Source organism: Rattus norvegicus, chromosome 5 (assembly GCF_036323735.1).
Source record: "Rattus norvegicus strain BN/NHsdMcwi chromosome 5, GRCr8, whole genome shotgun sequence".
Taxonomy (NCBI): Eukaryota; Metazoa; Chordata; class Mammalia; order Rodentia; family Muridae; genus Rattus; species Rattus norvegicus.
This window is the reverse complement of record NC_086023.1, coordinates 143,170,792-143,189,942: the sequence shown is the minus strand read 5'-3', so window position 1 is coordinate 143,189,942 and position 19,151 is coordinate 143,170,792. Positions and strand designations below refer to the sequence as shown.

Below are 19,151 nucleotides of genomic sequence, written 5' to 3'. Positions count from 1 at the left end.
AAAGTCTTAAAGCGTCTAACTGCCCTCCCTGCATGTCGCACAGAGGTAGAGCATCTGCCAGCCTTGTGCACTGCTGTGGGAATGCAGACTTGTGCGACCACCTATGAAACTGTCTGGCTGTACACAGTGACCTCATACTTCAACTCCTAAACACAAACTCGACGAACTGGGTATCCCTGCCCTGGAAGATAAACACCTGGCTGTTCACAGAAACACTGCATTAGGAACTCCGGAGTGGGAGCGACCTAAGGGATCATGGAGAGTGAGGTGCGGTTTTCAAAAGATCTCGAGTCCTCTGGTGGAATGGTGACCTGAGCACAGGACTGAGGAGTGCTGCCGGTCCAACCGTACAGACGACCGTCAGGCACAGGGTGTGAGACCCAATAAGTGATGCTCAAAATACAGATACTGAGTGATTCTGACCCTGGGACCTCCGAGGCCAAGCCAAGTCAGTGCATGGCAACAGCACAGAGCGGTGGCAGGCACACATAGGTAGCATGGCCACATGGGCCTAGACGGTCTCTGGCTTGATCTGGGTGCTAGGGTGATGGCTTGATCTGGCTTAGGTTTGTTTCTTCTGAGTACTCTCTGGCCAAGCCAAGGTTGTACTCTCCTCTCCTGCCTCATTTCCTGAAGTTTCCAGGTCTGGGCCCAGATTTCGAGGCATAAAGACAAATGGAAATCTTGCAGTAGCAGGGACCGGCCCCCTCAGCCTTTCTCAGCCTGTGATCCCTAACTTCTGCCACACGGCAAATGCTCACCCAGGGTTACTCAAGTGCATAGACTGGCCATCATACAACATGCCCCCTGCTTGCCATGTTACCCTCCCCGTACTGTTTCCAACCATCCTTCAGAGCACCATTTAGACGCCTCCTACTCCAGGAAGCCCTCCAGCTAGTGCCTCCTTCTATAGTAGCTGTTGGTCCTTTGACAGACTTCTTGATATCTTGGCTGTGACCTGTAGAGGGTGAAGGTTCGTCTCCCACTGAGATTATCAGGAGGAATCTAACTGAGTTCAGCACACCAGGAATTCGTTCATACTTTTCTCTCATTTGTATATTGGATCAAAGCATTAGTAATGGCGTTGGGCACCCTAGGTGTAGGCACAGGATAGGTGACTGGTTAGTTTTGTCAACTTAACCTAAACTAGAGAAACCTGGGAGGAGGGAATAACAACTATGGAACTGCCCCCATCAGACAGGCCTGTTGTCTTGATTGATGATGTAAGAGGGCCCAGCCCACTGTGGGTGGTGTCGCTCCTGGCAGGTGGTCCTCTGTTGTTTAAGAGAGCAGACTGAGCGCAGAAAGAGAGACAGTAAGCATGGTTTCTGCTTCAGCTCCTGCCTCTGATCTCTGCCTGGGCTTCCCTCCGAATTGGATTTGATCAGTGCTTTTAGCACAGCAACATAAAGCAAACTAGGTTATATAGTAGAGTAATGAAACATTAACAGAGCCCATAGTCTAGTGGAAGAGGCAGAAACACACACATCCTCATACACACCCCTTCCCACAATCACGAAGCATCACTAGTCAGACGGCATACCCCCTGGGCTGGTGAACCTATGAGGGTCTCTGATGTGACTCCAGCCCTCGCTGAGTCCCAGAGTTTCTGTGAATAGATCTGATCCTATATGTAGTCATTTGAGCGTGGCAGGAAGACGGATCCTTTGCTTTTCTGGTGCCGGTGGCAGGGTAGGCTGGGAACAAGCAAAAAGACCAGAGAAGCGGGGCTCCAGACTAAGCTAGGGCAGAATAAAGCTCGTGAATGTCAAACAGAACAGCTCAACACCTTGGAGCCTCTGACCTTAGGCACACATGATGGGTGTGTGTGTGTGTGTGTGTGAAGGGGACAATAGGGAAAGCTTTTGTGGGAGTTGAGCCCTGCCCTGATGGCCCTGTGGGTGGAAAACAGGAGCCAAGTGTACCCAGAGCCAAATCCCACTGTTTAGAGTGTCAGACACAGTCCAAGGCATTTAACAGAGGCACTATGTCACGTCGTAGGGGACTGAGGCATTTTGTCCAACACGGATGAGGTGGGAGTTGCTGGGAAGCCAGCTTGGACAGTCTGGCTCTACAGTCACACTCTGCAGACTTCCTGTGCTCAGAAGCCCCACAGTGGGGCTTTGGAAACAGAGCCATGAACAGGTAGCATCCTGGCCTCTCTGCGCCTGGCAGCCCAGGAGATCAAATGGCCTAAAGATGAGAAACTCTTTTGAGAGATGGGCGAGCCTCAGCCAGCATAACAGACATAGATGATGTTAACCCCAAAACTCAGTTTATAGGGGCCCGAGACAACGTTTCTTAGGTTCTCATGGTTCATTAATTCACTCAATAGTCACTGCGCTGAGCAGTTACTGTAGTCCCTGGCCCTTCAGGTGCCCCAGGAATAGATCAGAGATATCTGAAGAAAGTGTCCCCTTCAGTGATATGAGGGAGAAGAGAAAGTACATTAAAACACAACGATTTAACTAAAAATTGTGATATGAGCTTTGATGGGCTATGATATCACATTTCTGAAAAGATGACCTAGTCATTTTGGAAATGAGATTCCGTAGGCTCGAGATCTTTAAATGGTTCCATGGAAATCTGAGGTTCTATGGAAGCTATTTCCAGTTATCTAAGCCTTTAAGTTGAATTTGAATTAAATATATATGTAAAAATATAGTTCAGATATGCAGTCTCCCTCAGGATCTACAGGGAATTGGTTCCAGGACCCCCTGCAGATAGCAGACTGCCAGATGCTGGGTCCCTGGCGCAGAGGGGCTTGGTATTTGCATATATCTTCCACACACTGTGCCTTATGCTCTATAGTCTCGAGACGCCTCGTCCCACAATGCAATGCAAATGCTCTGTAAATAGGCGCTGTGCTTATTGTTTAGGGAAAATGACACAGAAAAGTCTATATATGTTTAGTACAGAAGCAACATTTTTTTTTCTTTTCTTTTTTCTTCCCTGGAGTATTTTTTTGGCTCCTGGTTGAAGGGTCCATGAGCCTGGAGGGCTCACTGTGTGTATGAACATGCAAATGGGTGTATGCATAGGATCTGTCTTTTAAAAGACACTAAAACGGGGCTAAAGAGATGGCTCAGCAATTATGAGCGCTGGCTGTTCCAGCAGAGGAGCTGGGCTCCGTTCCCAGCAGCCCCACAACAGCTCACGACCACACTCCCTTTCCAGGGGGATTTGACACCCTCTGCTGGCTTCTGCCGGCGCTGCATGCGTGTGGCGCTCAAACCTACATGCAGGCAAACACTCACACACAAGAACCAGAAACAAGTAAATCGTTTTGAAGAGAAAGTAACAAGCCAGGCAGTGGTGGTGCACGTCTTTATCCCAGCACTCGGGAGGCAGAGGCGGGGGGATCTCTGGGTTTGAGGCCAGCCTGGTCTACACAGTGAGTTCCAGGATAGCTAGGGCTACACAGACAATTCCTGCCTGGAAAAGCAACAAACCAATCCAAACCAAAACAACAAAAAGATTATAATGAAAAACCCATTGTGCACCCGGCGTGCTGTATAGCACACTGGAGACTGGCTGCTCACCCAGGCACTGAGAAGTAAACGACTGTCCTACGTGCTTGAAGACCCTGGGCAGTGGAATTTAAATGTGTGTGCTAATTAGCAAAGATATGGGGAACATCCGGTTTTTTTTTAATAATTTTACTTTTCTTGGATGTTTTACGTATTTACATTTCAAATGTTATCCCCTCCCCCCTTCTCCTACACCCCCTCTCCCCTCCCCATGTTTCTATGAGGATGCTTCCACTTCCGCCTCAACGCCCTAGCACTTCCCTACATTGGGGAATCGAGCCTTCACAGGACTGAGGGCTTTTTCTCCCACTGATGCCAGGCAAGGCCATCCTCTGCACCATATGTGGCTGGAGCCATGGGTCCCTCCATGTGTACTCATTGGTTGGTGGTTTAGTCCCTGGGAGCTCTGGTTGGTTGATACTAGTGTTTTTGCTATGGTGGTGCAATCCCCTTCGGCTCCTTCAGTCTTTTCTCTAATTCCTCCATTGGGGTCCCCGTGTTCAGGCCAATGGTTTTTTCTTATTTTTGTAAGGATTCAGGTGTGGGACAACTTTGATCGCACACACCACAACCTGCCTTTGTGAGTCAGGACTTTCTAGTGAGTCTGCAGACAATAGAAAGCACACACTTATATGACTACGGGGGACAGTGTCAGACTTCGGGGCTCGTCTGAAGGCTCTGGGGTCAGGTTGCTGCAGGCCCTGAGCGGCCTGCTGTGCTCATACGGTCTTTACGGCAGGCAGATGGTACGCTCTCGGGCTGTATCTGCTTTACACGTACATGACCTATGGCTGTTTCAGCTGGATGCCAGTGAGAGATAAAATAAGTTCCGTAGCAAGGTGGCTATGGTTACTAATAATGAGGCGCACATTTGAAGTAGCTGAAAGAGAGTGTTTGCAGCGTTCTTACCCGAAAGAAATGATAAATGCTAGAGATACGTGCTAGATGTAGTGGATGTGTGAGTTCCTCCGATTTGAGCAATCCACGAGGCACACACGTATCCAGACAGCACATCCTATACCGTAAACAGTTTTAACATTGGCCCGTTAATAAAGCTCACAGAAATGAAAAAATGGAGTTTGGATCGGAGGTCCTGGAGACCTTTGTTGACTTCCTCTCAGGCAATCTCAGCCCCTCTCTCCCTTTCTTCAGTTTCCAGGCACCCTTCCTAGTCTCCCTGTGTAGCCCAGGCTGACCTTGTGTTTGCTCCATAGCCCAGGGTGGCCTGGAGCTCATGATCTTCCCACGACTTCACTACGGTTGGCATTACAAGCTACAGCACCATGCCTGGCTAGCCTGGACCATGCCTGGCTAGCCTGGACCATGCCTGGCTAGCCTGGACCATGCCTGGCTAGCCTGGACCATGCCTGGCTAGCCTGGACCATGCCTGGCTAGCCTGGTACTTCCTCACAGGCTCCACCCCTACTCCTGGGGGATGGTACAGCCTGATCTAAACTGAGACAGAGTGGTGCCCCCGAGACCAGGTGGGGAAGGCTCTCCCCCAGGCCCACACAGTGAAGATCTGCTCACTCACCCTTCTTGGTGGCCTCAAAACTGTCATGGAAGTGAATCCTCTGAATGTCGTAAGTCAGGGTCGTGTTGGGCAGCAGAGTTCTGTTCCTGTTGATGATATTGGCAGAAAACCGAAAGGCGTGCTCCTCAGCGTTCATGACCTGGGCGTTGGGGCCGTCCGCGTACTCAAAGATTCCGCCTGTGAGAGAGGACAGAGCTGCGTGTGGGAGGCAGGCTGGGGAGGGAGCACGGATGCTCCACTCAGGTTTTCCAGCCGAGGCCTCTCACCCCATCGTTCAAGACCATCCTGGGTAATTCCCACGTTCAAAAAGTGTACGTCTTACCCAACTAGCAAATCCCCGCTAGCAAAATCTGACAGGCCGGAGTAAGATTACCAACGCGATACTGCTATGAAGACGCTTAATAGAGTTTTGGCGAGTAGAGCCTACCAGAATATTACAAGGCTAACGTGCCATGACCACATAGTTTTATTTCAAGAATGCAAGACCAGCTCAATATAAAGGAATCCACGGCTCCCATCCCACCACATCAATAGTTCAAAGGAGACGGAAATACGATTCACTTGCAAAATTCAGGAAGATGTCTCATGAAAAGTCAGCGTTTACTGCCATTAAGAAAAAAAATGTCTAGGAAGACATTGGCGGGAGAGACACTCCATTCACGCGACAGCCTTAATATCACACTCACTAATGCTAACGAAGCACTAAAGGCCTCCTTGTCAAAGGAAAAATTAAGAAAGAAAAAGTCTTGGTGAAGATTCACAGTGCTCGCCACTAACCAGAAGAAAGAGACTGGAAGTGAACGGAGAGGCTCGGCTCCAGCAAAGGTTCAAGTTACCTTTGCCCACGATGTAAATATTAATGTGACTGTACCCACCCCCGATTGCTGGCTCTCAGCTCCCTCCGCTCTTTCACAACCATCCCCGCCCCCGATTTCATGATTTTTTTTCATGCTATGTATGGGTCTTGCACAGGTGGTCACGATGGCCGAATGTTCCTGATGATCACGCCACAGTCACAGCTGTGTCACAGCCCGCCTCCCTGCCCTCTGGCCCTTACTGTCTTCCTGCTTCCTCCTCAGCGACACTCCCTGGGCCTCAAAGGAGCTGTCTCATTAGGGCGGAATGCTCAGCAGACACCTGTTCTCAGCGCTTTGGCCAACCATGAATCTCTGCTTTGACCACTGCATAGAGTCCACGGAGGCTTTGTGGACCGACGTTGTAATTTATGGGTGTAAGCAGGAAAAAGGCAGAAGGCGGTTGAACTGCTTGAGCATTTATCAAGTCATCGGTGGTAGATTTCACCTGGAAGGCCTGTGACAGCCCTCGCTGTGAGGTTTTGGGCAGCTTTACAGCACCAAGCATATATTCCTCCCGTGGAACATGCCTCAGATCCAATCAGGAATTGGCGGGATGCCCCGGAGAACCAATGCTACCACCGTACCAGTGGGAGCAATAGGCAATCAATTGATCAATCAATTAATCAATCCCCAACCACAAAGACAGGTGAGAGCGGTTACGGAGAATTAAATAGCTAGTCACCACCTTCATTTTGTTTTGTTTTATTTTGTTTCTACACAGGGTTTCTCTATGTCTCTGGCTATCCTGGACCTCTCTCTGTAGACCAGGTTGGCTCTGAACTCAGAGAGATTCTCCTGCCTCCGTCTCCCAAGTGTTGGGATCAAAGACATGTGCCACCACCACTTGGCTGCTTAGTGCCTCTTTTATATCAGCGAGAGCTCACAGGGAAACTTAACAGCATGCGGTTGTTAACATCAGCACGGATCTCAAACAACAGAAAATAATGCAAACACAAACATGCAATTCCAATATTTCACAGATGAGGAAAACAACGAAAACACCTTCAGCAGGAGAGATGACCAAGCCAGAGGTGGTGGCGCACACTTTTGATCCCAGCACTCAGGAGGCAGAGGCAGGAGGACCACTGTGAGTTTTCGACATGCCAGGGGTACATAGTAAGACCCTGGTGAGGGTCAGTGAAACAAACCGAGAGACAGAGAGACAGAGAGACAGACACATGTAGCCCCAATGCTTCTGCTCCTTGGAAAGTTAAGTTTTGGGTCTCGGTTTTCTCCAAGTCATTTCTCAGTTTACTTCAACTCGAGTCACAACCACAAAAAGACTTCTCTTGTGCTTGGAAAAACGACTCTCAAACGTGAAGGCTGAACATTAGATAAATGACTGAAAAAAAATGTCTTTACAGAATGATGAAAGGTGACTTGTATTATTATCAGATTTTAAAATATATCATTAAGCCGAAATAATTAAAACAGTGTTGTAATGGCGTCGGAAGACAGGGAGGATCAAGAGGACGAGATAAAAAGCCTTAGAAAGAGCTCAGGCAGAGACAAGTATCTAAAACATGAATGAGAAGGGTGGTTCCCAGCAGCAAAAAAAATGAATTATTCATTAATTGTGTCCTGACGATTATTCTATTATTTGGGGATTTCAGGTGTTTTTTTTTTCTTTCTTTTCCATACAAGGACTGAACCCTAGGGCTTCAGACATGCTGGGCAAGTGCTCCACCACTGAGCTATGTGCCTGGCTCTCTGGATTCCCATCTTCATAAATTAACAAGAAAATAAGAGGATGGTGAAAGAGAACACTATAAGATTGCCAAAAACAGAAAATGTGGACGAATAGCAAATAATGTTGAGGTGGAAGAAGCCTGCCCAACGTTTCAATAAAGTCAGAAAGTGTGGGGGAAAGGCTGGTTACTTTGGGGAAGTAACATTAGACTTCTCTGCCCCGAAATTGCCATGAACAACTTTGAACAGCAAGAGGCTAACCATGGACAGCAGCATAGAAGTCAGTGTCATTATCAAAAGCATTTAGCGTTGGCAAAGCCTGACACCCTGGTGCAAGCAGGACGAATGGGTACTCCATTAAGAAAAAAAAATGTTATCAGTGGATGGCAATAGGTGTCACCTTTCCTCCTAATTAAATAAACCCTTCCTGTTGAAATCAACAAGACGCCAGTGTAGCTCATCTGATGGGCAAAGGGAGAAGGCAGAGGAAAACACACGGGCACCTGTTTCTTTGTTGGCAGACGGGGAAAATGGTGCACACTGCTTTTCATAATGACCGTGTATGGAGAACATCTAGAAATACCCAATCATGCGTCTCTCCGTGGAACTGTAAACCTTTCGCAATATGACTCCTCATCAGAGAAACTTCTCTTTGGAACAGATGGAGGCCATTACAGAAGACGACAACCAATCAAAATGCAGAGTTGTGGAGCTCAGCCGCAGTGGATACAACCTCAGCGCAGCTCTTGCCCCTAGAGCTCAGAGCTCCTTGCACAAGAGGAGACAGAAAGAGTCAGAGGTCCAGGAGGTCGGGTCTCTAAGGAATGTCAGAGAAGCTAGACCCAAGACGTTCCACAAACATGAGCGTCTCAACAAGACCCGAACAAGCTTGCCGCCTTGTCAGACATGCTAACATAGAAGAAGGAACTCTCTCCAGGCCTCCATGCTAGACAAGAAGCACAGGCAACCAAGGAAGGCAGAGAGCAGGAGAAATTGTCTTCCTCAGAGAAGGTACCAGATTGGCGATCCAATAACAGTCAGCCCTCGAAACATTTTATATATATATAATATATTAATATATATTATATTACATTGACTGAGCAGGTTGTATTTCTATATCTAGAAATATATAAGTGTGAAGTGTTCATGAGTGTGTACATGTGTGTGTTTCATGCATATAATATATAATATATAATATACAATATATAAATTATACAATATATAATATATAATATATTACATGGACCAAGCAGGCTGTATTTTTATATTTAGGAATATATAAGTGTGAAGTGTTCATGGGTGTGTACATGTGTGTGCTTCAGTATATAATATATAATATACAATATATAAATTATACAATGTATAATACATAATATATTACATGGACTGAGCAGGCTGTATTTCTATATCTAGGAATATATAAGTGTGAAGTGTTCATGAGAGTGTAGTTGTGTGTGTGTGTGTGTGTATAATTAAAGGAAAAGAGATTGTGAATTTGAGAAAGACCAAAGAAAGGACCTAGGAGATGTGGAGGGAAGAAGGAGAAGGGGAAGTGATGTAATTTTATTAATATTCTCTGAAATTATTTTTTAAAGGTTTCTGTTGTTATTGTTTTTGTTTTTTGAGACAGGGTTTCTCTGTATAGCCTTGGCTGTCCTGGAACTTACTTTGTAAACCAGGCTGGCCTCGAACTCGGAGATCTCCCTGATTCTGTCTCCCGAGTGGTGGGACTTAAGTCACGCAGCACCACGTGCAACTATTTTCAAAAGTCATAGCAATGTGGAAATGTCCGTGATGTGTCTGCTGAGTTTTGAGGAAATGCTGGAAGGGAAGAAGAGTGGAACGGGATGGGGTGGGCTTGAGCCACTGGGCAAGGGGAACCGTCGCTTACCTAATACTGCCATGTGTCGTAGATAAGCCTTTATTTCAGTAATGAGCTTCCTTGAAATATTGCCTGTGCTCCACAAAATTGACCTGTTTTGGGTACATGGTGGTTCTGAGTAAGAAGTCATGCAAGCAGACCACAGCCCAATTTCAGAACTTCTCCCACTATCCCATAATAGCCATTTCACTGTTTGCCCCAGGAAACCACTGATTTGCTTTTTATCTCCATTTTTTTTCCTGAACATTTCATGCAAATGGAATCACATAGTGGATGTTTTTCTGGGTCTGGCTTCTCGTGCTCAGTATTTAGGTTTATCAGTGGTTAGCACATATCAGTACTAACTACCATTACTGAGCACCAACGAACCTCATTTCCTTTATCCATCTGCCACATTGCTTCCATTATTTGGGAAAACTAAAAGAAAAAAATGTGGCTTCCAGTTTCTGGCTGGCCACATGAAAAGCTTGGATAAAACTCACTGCACCATCTAATGACTTTTCTTGAGTCTGTATGCATGAAGCTCCAAAGCAACCATTTCCTCCAAAACTGGCCAGAATATCACAGTATATTGATTGAATCCTTAATGGGAAACGCAGACTTATGTGCTTAAATACTTGGCTTCCAGTTGGGAGCGCTGTTCTGGGAAGCTGTGAAATCTTTTGTATAGATATAGGGCCTAGCTATCCGGCATTGGACCACAGAGACAGGGCTAGAAGGTTATAGCTGGGCCCAGTTCCAGCCTGAGGTTTTAGCTTCCAGGTTCCTGATCTGACCCAGAGATATAACAAGTGATCTACCAGCTCCTGCCTCCAGAGATGGAGTTCCAGATTCTGAGCCTCCTCCACCATGAAACTAAACCAAACATAAAGCCTTCTGTGAGCAAAGTCTGCAGAAGTAGGGAGGGACCCGGGAGCAGAAACCATCATGAGCTCCAGTAGGAAAACACTAATTGCAATGGACACGTTGTTGGAGACCCACTGTAGATAAGCCTGAGGGACAAAAGCTTCACTGAACACCGTTTACCAGGTCCCCACACTTCTGGGTTCCACCCCCTCACCCCTGGAGCCTTTCCAGGTTCTCATAGTGAATCCTGGGGTGGAGAAATTCCCCTGTGTATTCAACAGTGGAAGGCAGCAGGGACGATTTTAAAACATGTCAAAGATTTTTCTTCCTCCTTACAAGGTCTCTCTCAAGGGAAATTAGTTGACTGGATCCTAAAATGCTGGAGCTTGAGGAGACCCTGATGGACCAGAGGGGAAGGAGATTCAGACTCTTCATGCTTCACCGGGGGGGGTGGAAAAGAGAAATACTTGGGAGGCGTCACTGGTCCTGGAGGAAAAGCTCAGGCTCACTAAATGACTCATGCTGGGTCTGGGAAGGTGGTCAGCAGGTAAAGTGTCTGCTTCACAATGGGAGGACTAGAACTCTGATCCACAGCACCATGTCAGAGCCAGGAGGGAACACCGTTCACCTGGAATCCCAGAACTGAGAAGGGAGATTCCTGGAATAAGCTGGCTAGCTAGAGCCAGAGAGAGGATCTGCCTCAGGGAATGAGGTGAGCGGTTGGGGAAGACTTTGAACACCAGCCTCGGGTCTCTACATGTGTGTGCATGTGTGTGCAAGCATGCCTGTGGGTGCACACACAGAAAACAAAATACAAAAGCAAAAAACATCGAAGGGGGGAGGGGAGACTGAAGGGGAAGAAGAAAGAGAGAGAGAGAGAGAGAGAGAGAGAGAGAGAGAGAGAAGACTGAAGAACATCACACACACATACTAGCAAAAAAAAAAGCACAAGAATCAGAATCAAACTCAGAGATCATAAGCATGTTGGAATTGTCCCACTAGGAATTCAGAACAAAATCCGTGATAATATGCTAAAGGGCTCTCGTAGCGAAGTGGACAATGGAGAAGATGATGAACTTCCGAGGAAAGGAGATTAAAAAAGAATGGCAGAGAGCAAAGCTCGGTGACAGAAACAAAGAGGCTTGGCACAGGCCACTGGCAGGCAGACTGGGAGCCTGAGGAAGCCTCAGGAGAAACATGCAAAGGCAAAAAACGAAGGTAGGCACGGGGAGGAGAAATCAAAGGGACGCAATATCTGAGAACCTCAGGTTTCAAATGAAAAGGGGGGGGGGACAGCAGGAGAGAGTTGCGAGAAGAAGAAACAATGAAAGCAATAATTGCTGAAAATGCTCACAAATTAATGTCAAACACTCAACCAAAGGTACAGGATGCGTGGGAAGCATCATTCGAATGACCCCTGACCTCCAGTCACACCACACTGTTTTCAAATAGCAGAAAGGGAAAAATTAAAAAGAACCCCACCAGGCTGGAGAGATGGCTCAGTGGTTAGAGCACCGACTGCTCTTCCAGAGGTCCTGAGTTCAATTCCCAGCAACCACATGGTGGCTCACAACCATCTGTAATGGGATCTGATGTCCTCTTCTGGTGAGTCTGAGGACAGCGACAGTGCTCCCATATACTTTTTTTTTTCTTTTTTGGTTCTTTTTTTCGGAGCTGGGGACCGAACCCAGGGCCTTGCGCTTCCTAGGTAAGCGCTCTACCACTGAGCTAAATCCCCAGCCCCTCCCATATACATTAACAAAAAAACCAAAACCAGAATCCTGTCAGAATAAGAATCCTTTCAGAATACAGAAGAAAAACACACCTTCTTTACCAACTAGCAAAGATGGGAATTATTTGACATCCCTAGACCACCTTGTTAAGAAAAAAGTGGAGTGAAATATTTAAACCGCAGAAGGAAATAAGCACCAACCCAGAATTCTTTAACTGGAGAAATTATCCTTCAAATGGGAAGAGAAATAGCAACTAAAATGAAGGGAATTTATTTACAGGAGACCTGCACTTCAGGAAACGTACAAAGACATTTAGAGAGAGGAGGAAAATGATGTAGGTCGGAAATGGGGACCAAAACAGAGAATGAAAAAAACTAAGGAAATTAAGTGAAGGCGAAATTATTTTTTTCTCATTCTGAATTGATTTAAGAAATAACCGCTTATTTGAAATAGTTAAAATCACACACACACGGAAACATACATACACACACACACACACACACACACACACACACACACACACACACACACACACACTTATAAGCCAAATAAATGACATCAGACGTCAGGATGGAAGGGAGAATTGCCATAAGAAGGTGCTAGCTTGTTACTTGGGAGAGAGTGTGAATTAGTTGTAAATGTGCTTTAAGAACTGCAGCAACCACTAAAGCAGTGGCTCTCGTCTGCCACCGGTGGCTCGAGACCCCTTCTGGGGGTGGGAGTGGGTTGAACGATCTTTCATGGCGGTTGCAGATCAGCCTATCCTGCATATCTGATATTTACACTACAATTCTTATCAGCAAATTAAGTAGTAACAAAATAATCTTATGGTTGGATGGCGTGGTGGTTTGAATAGGTATCCCCCCCCATAGACTAATGTGTATTAATGCTTGGGCCATAGGAAGTGGCATTATCAGGAGGTGTGGACTTGTTGGAGGAGGTGTGTCACTGTCAGGGGAGGCTTAGAGCTCTCAGATGCTCAAGCTACACCCATTGTGGTGCACAGTCTCCCACTGCCTGCAGATCAAGATGTTGAACTCCCCGCTACTCTAGCTCCATGTCTGCCTACATGGTGCCACGTTTCTCACCATGATGATAATGGACTGAACCTCTGAACCTGTAAGTCAGCCCCAACTAAATGTTTTCCTTTATAAGAGTTGCCTTGGTCACGGTGTCTCTTCATAGCAATAGAAACCGTAAGACCAAGTCATCACAACACGAGGGACTGTATTAAAGGGTGACAGCAATAGAAGGTTGAGAAACTCTCCTCTAAAGAGAGAGTACAGCTGACACTCTAAGAGATGGAAGGTTCTAGAATCATACAAACTGTTTGATTAAAGCGAAAGACGGAGAAAGAGTAGAAAACTAAAATATGACAGCCAGGGTGGCAGACAGAAAATGGTGAGAAACATGGAATTATTATTATGAAATTTGGCTTTAAACATTGGTGTCTCAAATGCATCTACAAAAGCAAGAAAAAGAAATAGACACCTGAATTAGAAAGGAAAGAATAATATCACCTCTATGTGCAGATATGATTTTGCATGTGAGAAATCTTTCATAAAATACCTTAGAAAGCAAGTTATGTAAAGTAGAATATTATGTCAAGACAGTAAAGTTAATAAAGATTAATAATGAATCATCTGAAAGAAAATTATAAATACAACTCCACCTCCAATGTCATCAAAAGTATGGAAATGTATCCATAAGATCTAAAAAAAAATGTAAGTTTTGATAATGTGTATATGCATGCCCAAGTGTGTACTCGTGCATGGGCACACACACACACATGTGCAAATGTGCTAATGGCGGCAAAGTTCAGAAGAAGTTGCCAGATCCCCTGGGGGTGGAGTTAGAGGAGGTTGTGAGACGGCCCATATGCATGTAGGAACCAAACTCCAGTCCTCTGCAAGAGTGGTATGCACCCCTGACCACTGGTTGTCCCTCCAGCCCCCATACTAATAATTTTTAAACAGTGAAATACTTGTAATTTGACTTAACCAAAGAAATAAAAGACTTTGATGATGAAAAGTACAGATCATTGCTGAACCAAGTTAAAGAAAATGTAAGTAAAGAGAAACACACCCTATGGGTATGGGCAGGACATTGTGATATCAAGGTATCAGTACTGCCCCAAACAGTCTATGGAGTCAATGCAATCCCATCGCAACCCCAATGTTTATCTGTTGTTGTAAAAACAGAAAATCATCCTAAAATCAACACAGACACTCAATTCTGAATAACCAAAACAATCCTCGCAAGGAACAAATTTAGAAAACTCTCAGCTCCTAATTTCAAACTTTCTCCTTACTAAATATAAAGTCTAAAACCAGACTCACTGAAGGAAATAGGGTCAAAGCAGGAGCATTATGGCATGGGATTGGGCGGTGGTTTACTTCGATGCTAACAGCAAAAGCATTGGCCACAGAAGATAAACCAGACAAACGAACTTCGTGAAAAAAAAGTGTGCATCCAAGTACACAATCTAGAGAGTGAAATGTGGCTGGCGAGATGGCTCAGTGGTTAAGAGCATTGACTGCTCTTCCAGAGGTCCTGAGTTTAATTCCCAGCAACCACATGGTGGCTCACAACCATCTGTAATGGGATCCGATGCCCATACATATGTCTGAAGACAGTCATGGTGTACTCATACATAGAGAGTGAAACGTAACCGGGAGCTTGGGGAGTGTTTCCCAGCCATAACCAAACATCGAGCTTCTAAAACACCTAAACAAAAGCCTCAATTAAAGCTGGATGCTATGGGCCTGGAGGATGGCCCAGGGGTTAAGAGCACTGACTCCTTTTCTAGAGGACTGGGGTTCATTTCCCACAAGGCAGCTCTCAACCATTTGTAACTAAATCTAGGGAATCAAATACTCTTTTCTGGCCGCACTGGGCAAATAAATGGTGTGCACATACATTTGCAGGCAAAAATACTCCTATACAAAGTAAAATGAATCTGTTTTTAAAAACCTGGATGATATGATTTTAAGGCTCTACGCTCCTCCCGATGCTCCCCCACATGGGGCTCATCTGATACACAGCTGGTGATACTAATCTGGCTGAAACCTTTAGTGGGTGTGGCCTTGCTGGAGGATGTAAGTCACTAGGGTGAGCCCCTGGGCTATATATTGCCTTTGCCACTTCCTGAACCCTCTCTGCTTCCTGTCGGCCATGGTGTGGACTCCTTTGCTTCACCATCACACGCTCAGCCTCACCTCGGGTCCACAGCAATGGAATCAACCAATCATGGACTAATACTCTGAAACTCTGAGCCAAGACCACTCCTTCTTTCCTTAAGGTGTTTTCTGTAGCATATAAATAAAGACAGGGGTCTAGAGAGATGGCTCAGTGGTTAAGAGCACTTGTGCCCTTCCAGAGGATCTGGGTTAGGTTCCCAGCACCCACATGGTGGCTCACAACCAACTGTAACTCTAGTCCCAGGGGAACCAATACCTTCTTTTGGTCTCCATACTGCATGCGCATAGTGTGCAGACATACATGTAGGCAGAACACAAATACATATAGTCCTGGCTAGATTTATGCCAGCTTGACACAAGCCATAGTCATCTGAGAGAAGGGAACCTCAACTGAGAAAATGCCTCCATAAGATTAGGCTGTAGGCAGACCTGGAGGCCATTTTCTTAATGCGTGATCGATGTTGGAGGGCCTTGTCCATTGTGAGCAATGCCTTCTGTGGGCTGATGGTCCTGGGTTCTCTAAGGAAGTAGGCTGAGCAAGCCAGCAAGCAGTGCCCCTCCATAGCCTCTCTAAGCTCCTGTCTCTCTCAGCCTCTGCCTCTGGGTTCCCGCCCAGATTGAGTTTCTGCCTTGGCTTCTCTCAATGAGCTGTGATTTAGGATATGAAAGTCAAATAAACCCTTTCTTTAACAAATCGCTTTGGTTGTGGTGTTTTATCGTAGCAATAGAAACTCCAATTAAGACGCGCATAAAATAAAAATAAATGTTTAAAATATATATAAAAAAATCTATGAATAAATAAGGACAGGAAGTCTGACTGACAGAGTGGATAAAAGGTTTGAACAGGCACTTTGCTTTTCCAAAGAAGATACAGAAAGGCCAACAAGGTACCTGAAAGATGTTCGACATCACTAATCTCTAGGGAAATGCAAGTTAAAATCACAGTGATGCAACTGTCTCACACTCCTTAAGACAGACACTATTGAAAATCCTGCTGAATGGTCTGGAGGAATGGCTCAGCTGGTTAACACTGTTGTCACCAGCATGGAGGCCACCTGAGCTCAATCCTCAGGATCCACGTGGTGGGATGAAGAACTGACTCCCACAAGTTGTCCTTTGACATCTGCATGTGTGCGCCGTGGAATGCACACACACACACACACACACACACACACACACACACCCCCTCCCACACATAGACAATACACACCTAAATGCAATTTTAATAATAAAATAAATGCAAAAGTGCATTTATGAAGAAATGAATTAGATAAAGAGTTGGGAAAATTAGAAATCATGTATCCTGTTGGTAGAGATATAAACAGTTCAGCTACCCTGTAGAGCAGTATTTCGGAAATAGAATTATTACATTAGGATATGGCCCAGCCATTCCATGCCTGGGAATAACGTGGGCAGAGATATAACATCTGTTACCGTGTGAATAGGCGTTTTACACACAATAAATAGTAAAAACACAGGGACAAGCCAAGCTGTACACCAGAAGATGAGATGTTAATCAGTCTGTGGTACCTATATGCCAGAGAATATTATTCAGTGATAAAAACGAATAAATTCCGACACATGCTATGACATGAAGACATCATACTATGTGCTATTAGACCAAGAATACAAACACTGTAGACTGCTTTCCTATACACCAGCAAAAAAAGGTGTGACTTGAAAAATTAAAAAAAAAAACCCATGATACTGTCTACATTAGCAATCAGAGAAAAGGAATGTTTACTAAATCCAGAAAATTTGTATAGGATCTATTTGAAGTAGACAACAAAGCTGATTAAAATCAAATCAAAGGCGTAATTTAAAACATGGAGCAGATCTTTGCCACCGGAGCAAAGACAATGAAGAAGACACAGATCACATATGTCTGGACATCGATGTGCAAAACAAAAAGATCCGGACATGGCTCCTACATCTTCCCCAAAATAAGAAGAGTCAGTCGTGTGACCTATGATACCTGAGAAAGTCACAAGAACGAGGTTCAGACTTGGCTGTGGCAATGGCTTTTTAATATAACATCAAAGGCATGCTCCCTAGAACAAAGACTTGATGGGCTGGACTCAATCAAAATTAAAATTGTGCTGCAAAAGGCGCTTAGAAGAGTGGAGAAAAGCCATGGGCCGGATGCTTTCAGGAAAGGACTGTTACCCAAAATGCACTTGAAATTAAGAAGAAAAAAAATAAACCATAAAAACGGGCCAAAGACAGAACAAGCAGCTCAGCACAGAAGATGCACAGAAGATGAGCCGGCTAAGAAAAGACACTGCATACTAGAGCGTCCTCGGAATGGAGATGGAAACAATGTTTTATGAGAATAGACAAAATCCAGAACACTGGCTGGGATGACTCATCCTCACTGTCAGCTTGCCTGGATTTAGAACCACCTGGGAGACACACCTCTAGATGTAGGTACCTTTGAGGCACCAGAGGGTGCTAAGAAGAAAAGACCTGCAGGGCAGCGGTGGTGGTGGGCACACACCTTAAATCCCAGCACTCAGGAGGCAGAGGCAGGCAGATCTCTGTGAGTTTGAAGCCAGCCTGGTCTACAGAGAGAGTTCCAGAACAACCAGGGCTATATGGAGAAACCCTGTCTTGAAAGAAAGGAGGAGAAGGAGGAAGGAAGGAAAGGAGGAAGGAGAGGAGGAGGAAGAAGAGGAGGAGGAGGGGGAGGAAGAGGAGGAGGAAGAGGAGGAGGAGGAGGAGAAGGAGGAGGAGGAGGAGGAGGAGGAGGAGGAGGAAGAGGAGGAGGAGGAGACCTAAACCTGGTAGACACCATTCTTTGGCTGGAGCCTCTGACAGAATAAAAGGGGGAGAAGAACGATTGGAGCTGAGCCCTAACATTCTCCTCTCTCTGCTTGCTGACACTAGGGGAGCTCTAACCACTCATCACATGTCACTACCATGCCTGCTCTGCCATGGTGGGCCGCATCTCAATCTGCAAGCCAAAACAAGCCCTTCTCCATTACGGTGCTTCCTGTCAGATATTTAGTTACAGCAACAAGAGAGGGAAGATTAAACCCTGCAGTAGCAAACACCGGTGGACGCTAGGAGCAGCAGAAACAGCCACGGATGGTGGGGACGAAGAACTCTGATGCCAGCTGCTTACGAGCCTCCATATACTCTTTTCAAGGTCTCATTCCGTGGCCTGGGACTCATCACGTAGCTCAGGCTGGGTTCAAACTCATAGCAACCCAACAAGAAAATCAAACACATGCTTGTCATTCAACCCTGCGGCTGTGCTCTTTGGAATTTACCCAAAGGCGCTGGCAACCTAAGTCTACCCAGAAGCCTGTGCAAAGGTATTTACAGCAGCTTTATTTAAGACTGATCAAACTGGGAGGCGACCAGGATGCTCGTCCCTGGGTGAATGGACAAAGAAGTGGGGACATTCACACAGTGAGAGGTTAGTCCACGCTTAATATCAAACCATGTACCGACCGGAAAGACATAGAAGAAACTTAGGTGCATTTTACACAGAGAAGCCAGCCTGGAAAAGGCTGCAAACTGGATATTCCAGCAGTATTCCAGGAAGGGATCATGTGCAGATAGTAAAAATGGTCAGTGATCACCGGGGGTTGGGGGGAGAGAGCTGCACAGGAGGAAGCACAGAGACATTTGTAGAGCACTGAGACAGCTCTGCATGACACTGCAGTGGTGAACTCGTGCCGCTATGGGTTTGTCAGAACCGTAGTATATAGTGTTCAAGACTGAAAGAGAACCTTACCCTGAATCACACGCTGAGACAGCGTGTCGGTGCAGGTCCAGCACTTGGAAGGAACATACCACTCCAGTGCCTGGCGATGGCCACGGAGGAGGCTATGAGCATGTATGAGCAGGGGGCATGGGAAATCTCCATGCTTTT

At 45.9% G+C, this 19,151-nt stretch overlaps 1 protein-coding gene across 2 annotated transcripts in view; it reads right to left on the bottom strand.

Moving 5' to 3' along the window:
* Positions 1-19,151, bottom strand: part of Grik3 (glutamate ionotropic receptor kainate type subunit 3) — a 216,432-nt gene that overhangs the window by 78,931 nt on the left and 118,350 nt on the right. For both annotated transcript variants that reach the window (NM_181373.3, NM_001112716.1), the window contains exon 2: positions 5,065-5,241. In NM_181373.3, coding sequence (NP_852038.2) covers positions 5,065-5,241 — 177 coding nt within the window. The remainder of the gene's footprint in view (positions 1-5,064; positions 5,242-19,151) is intronic.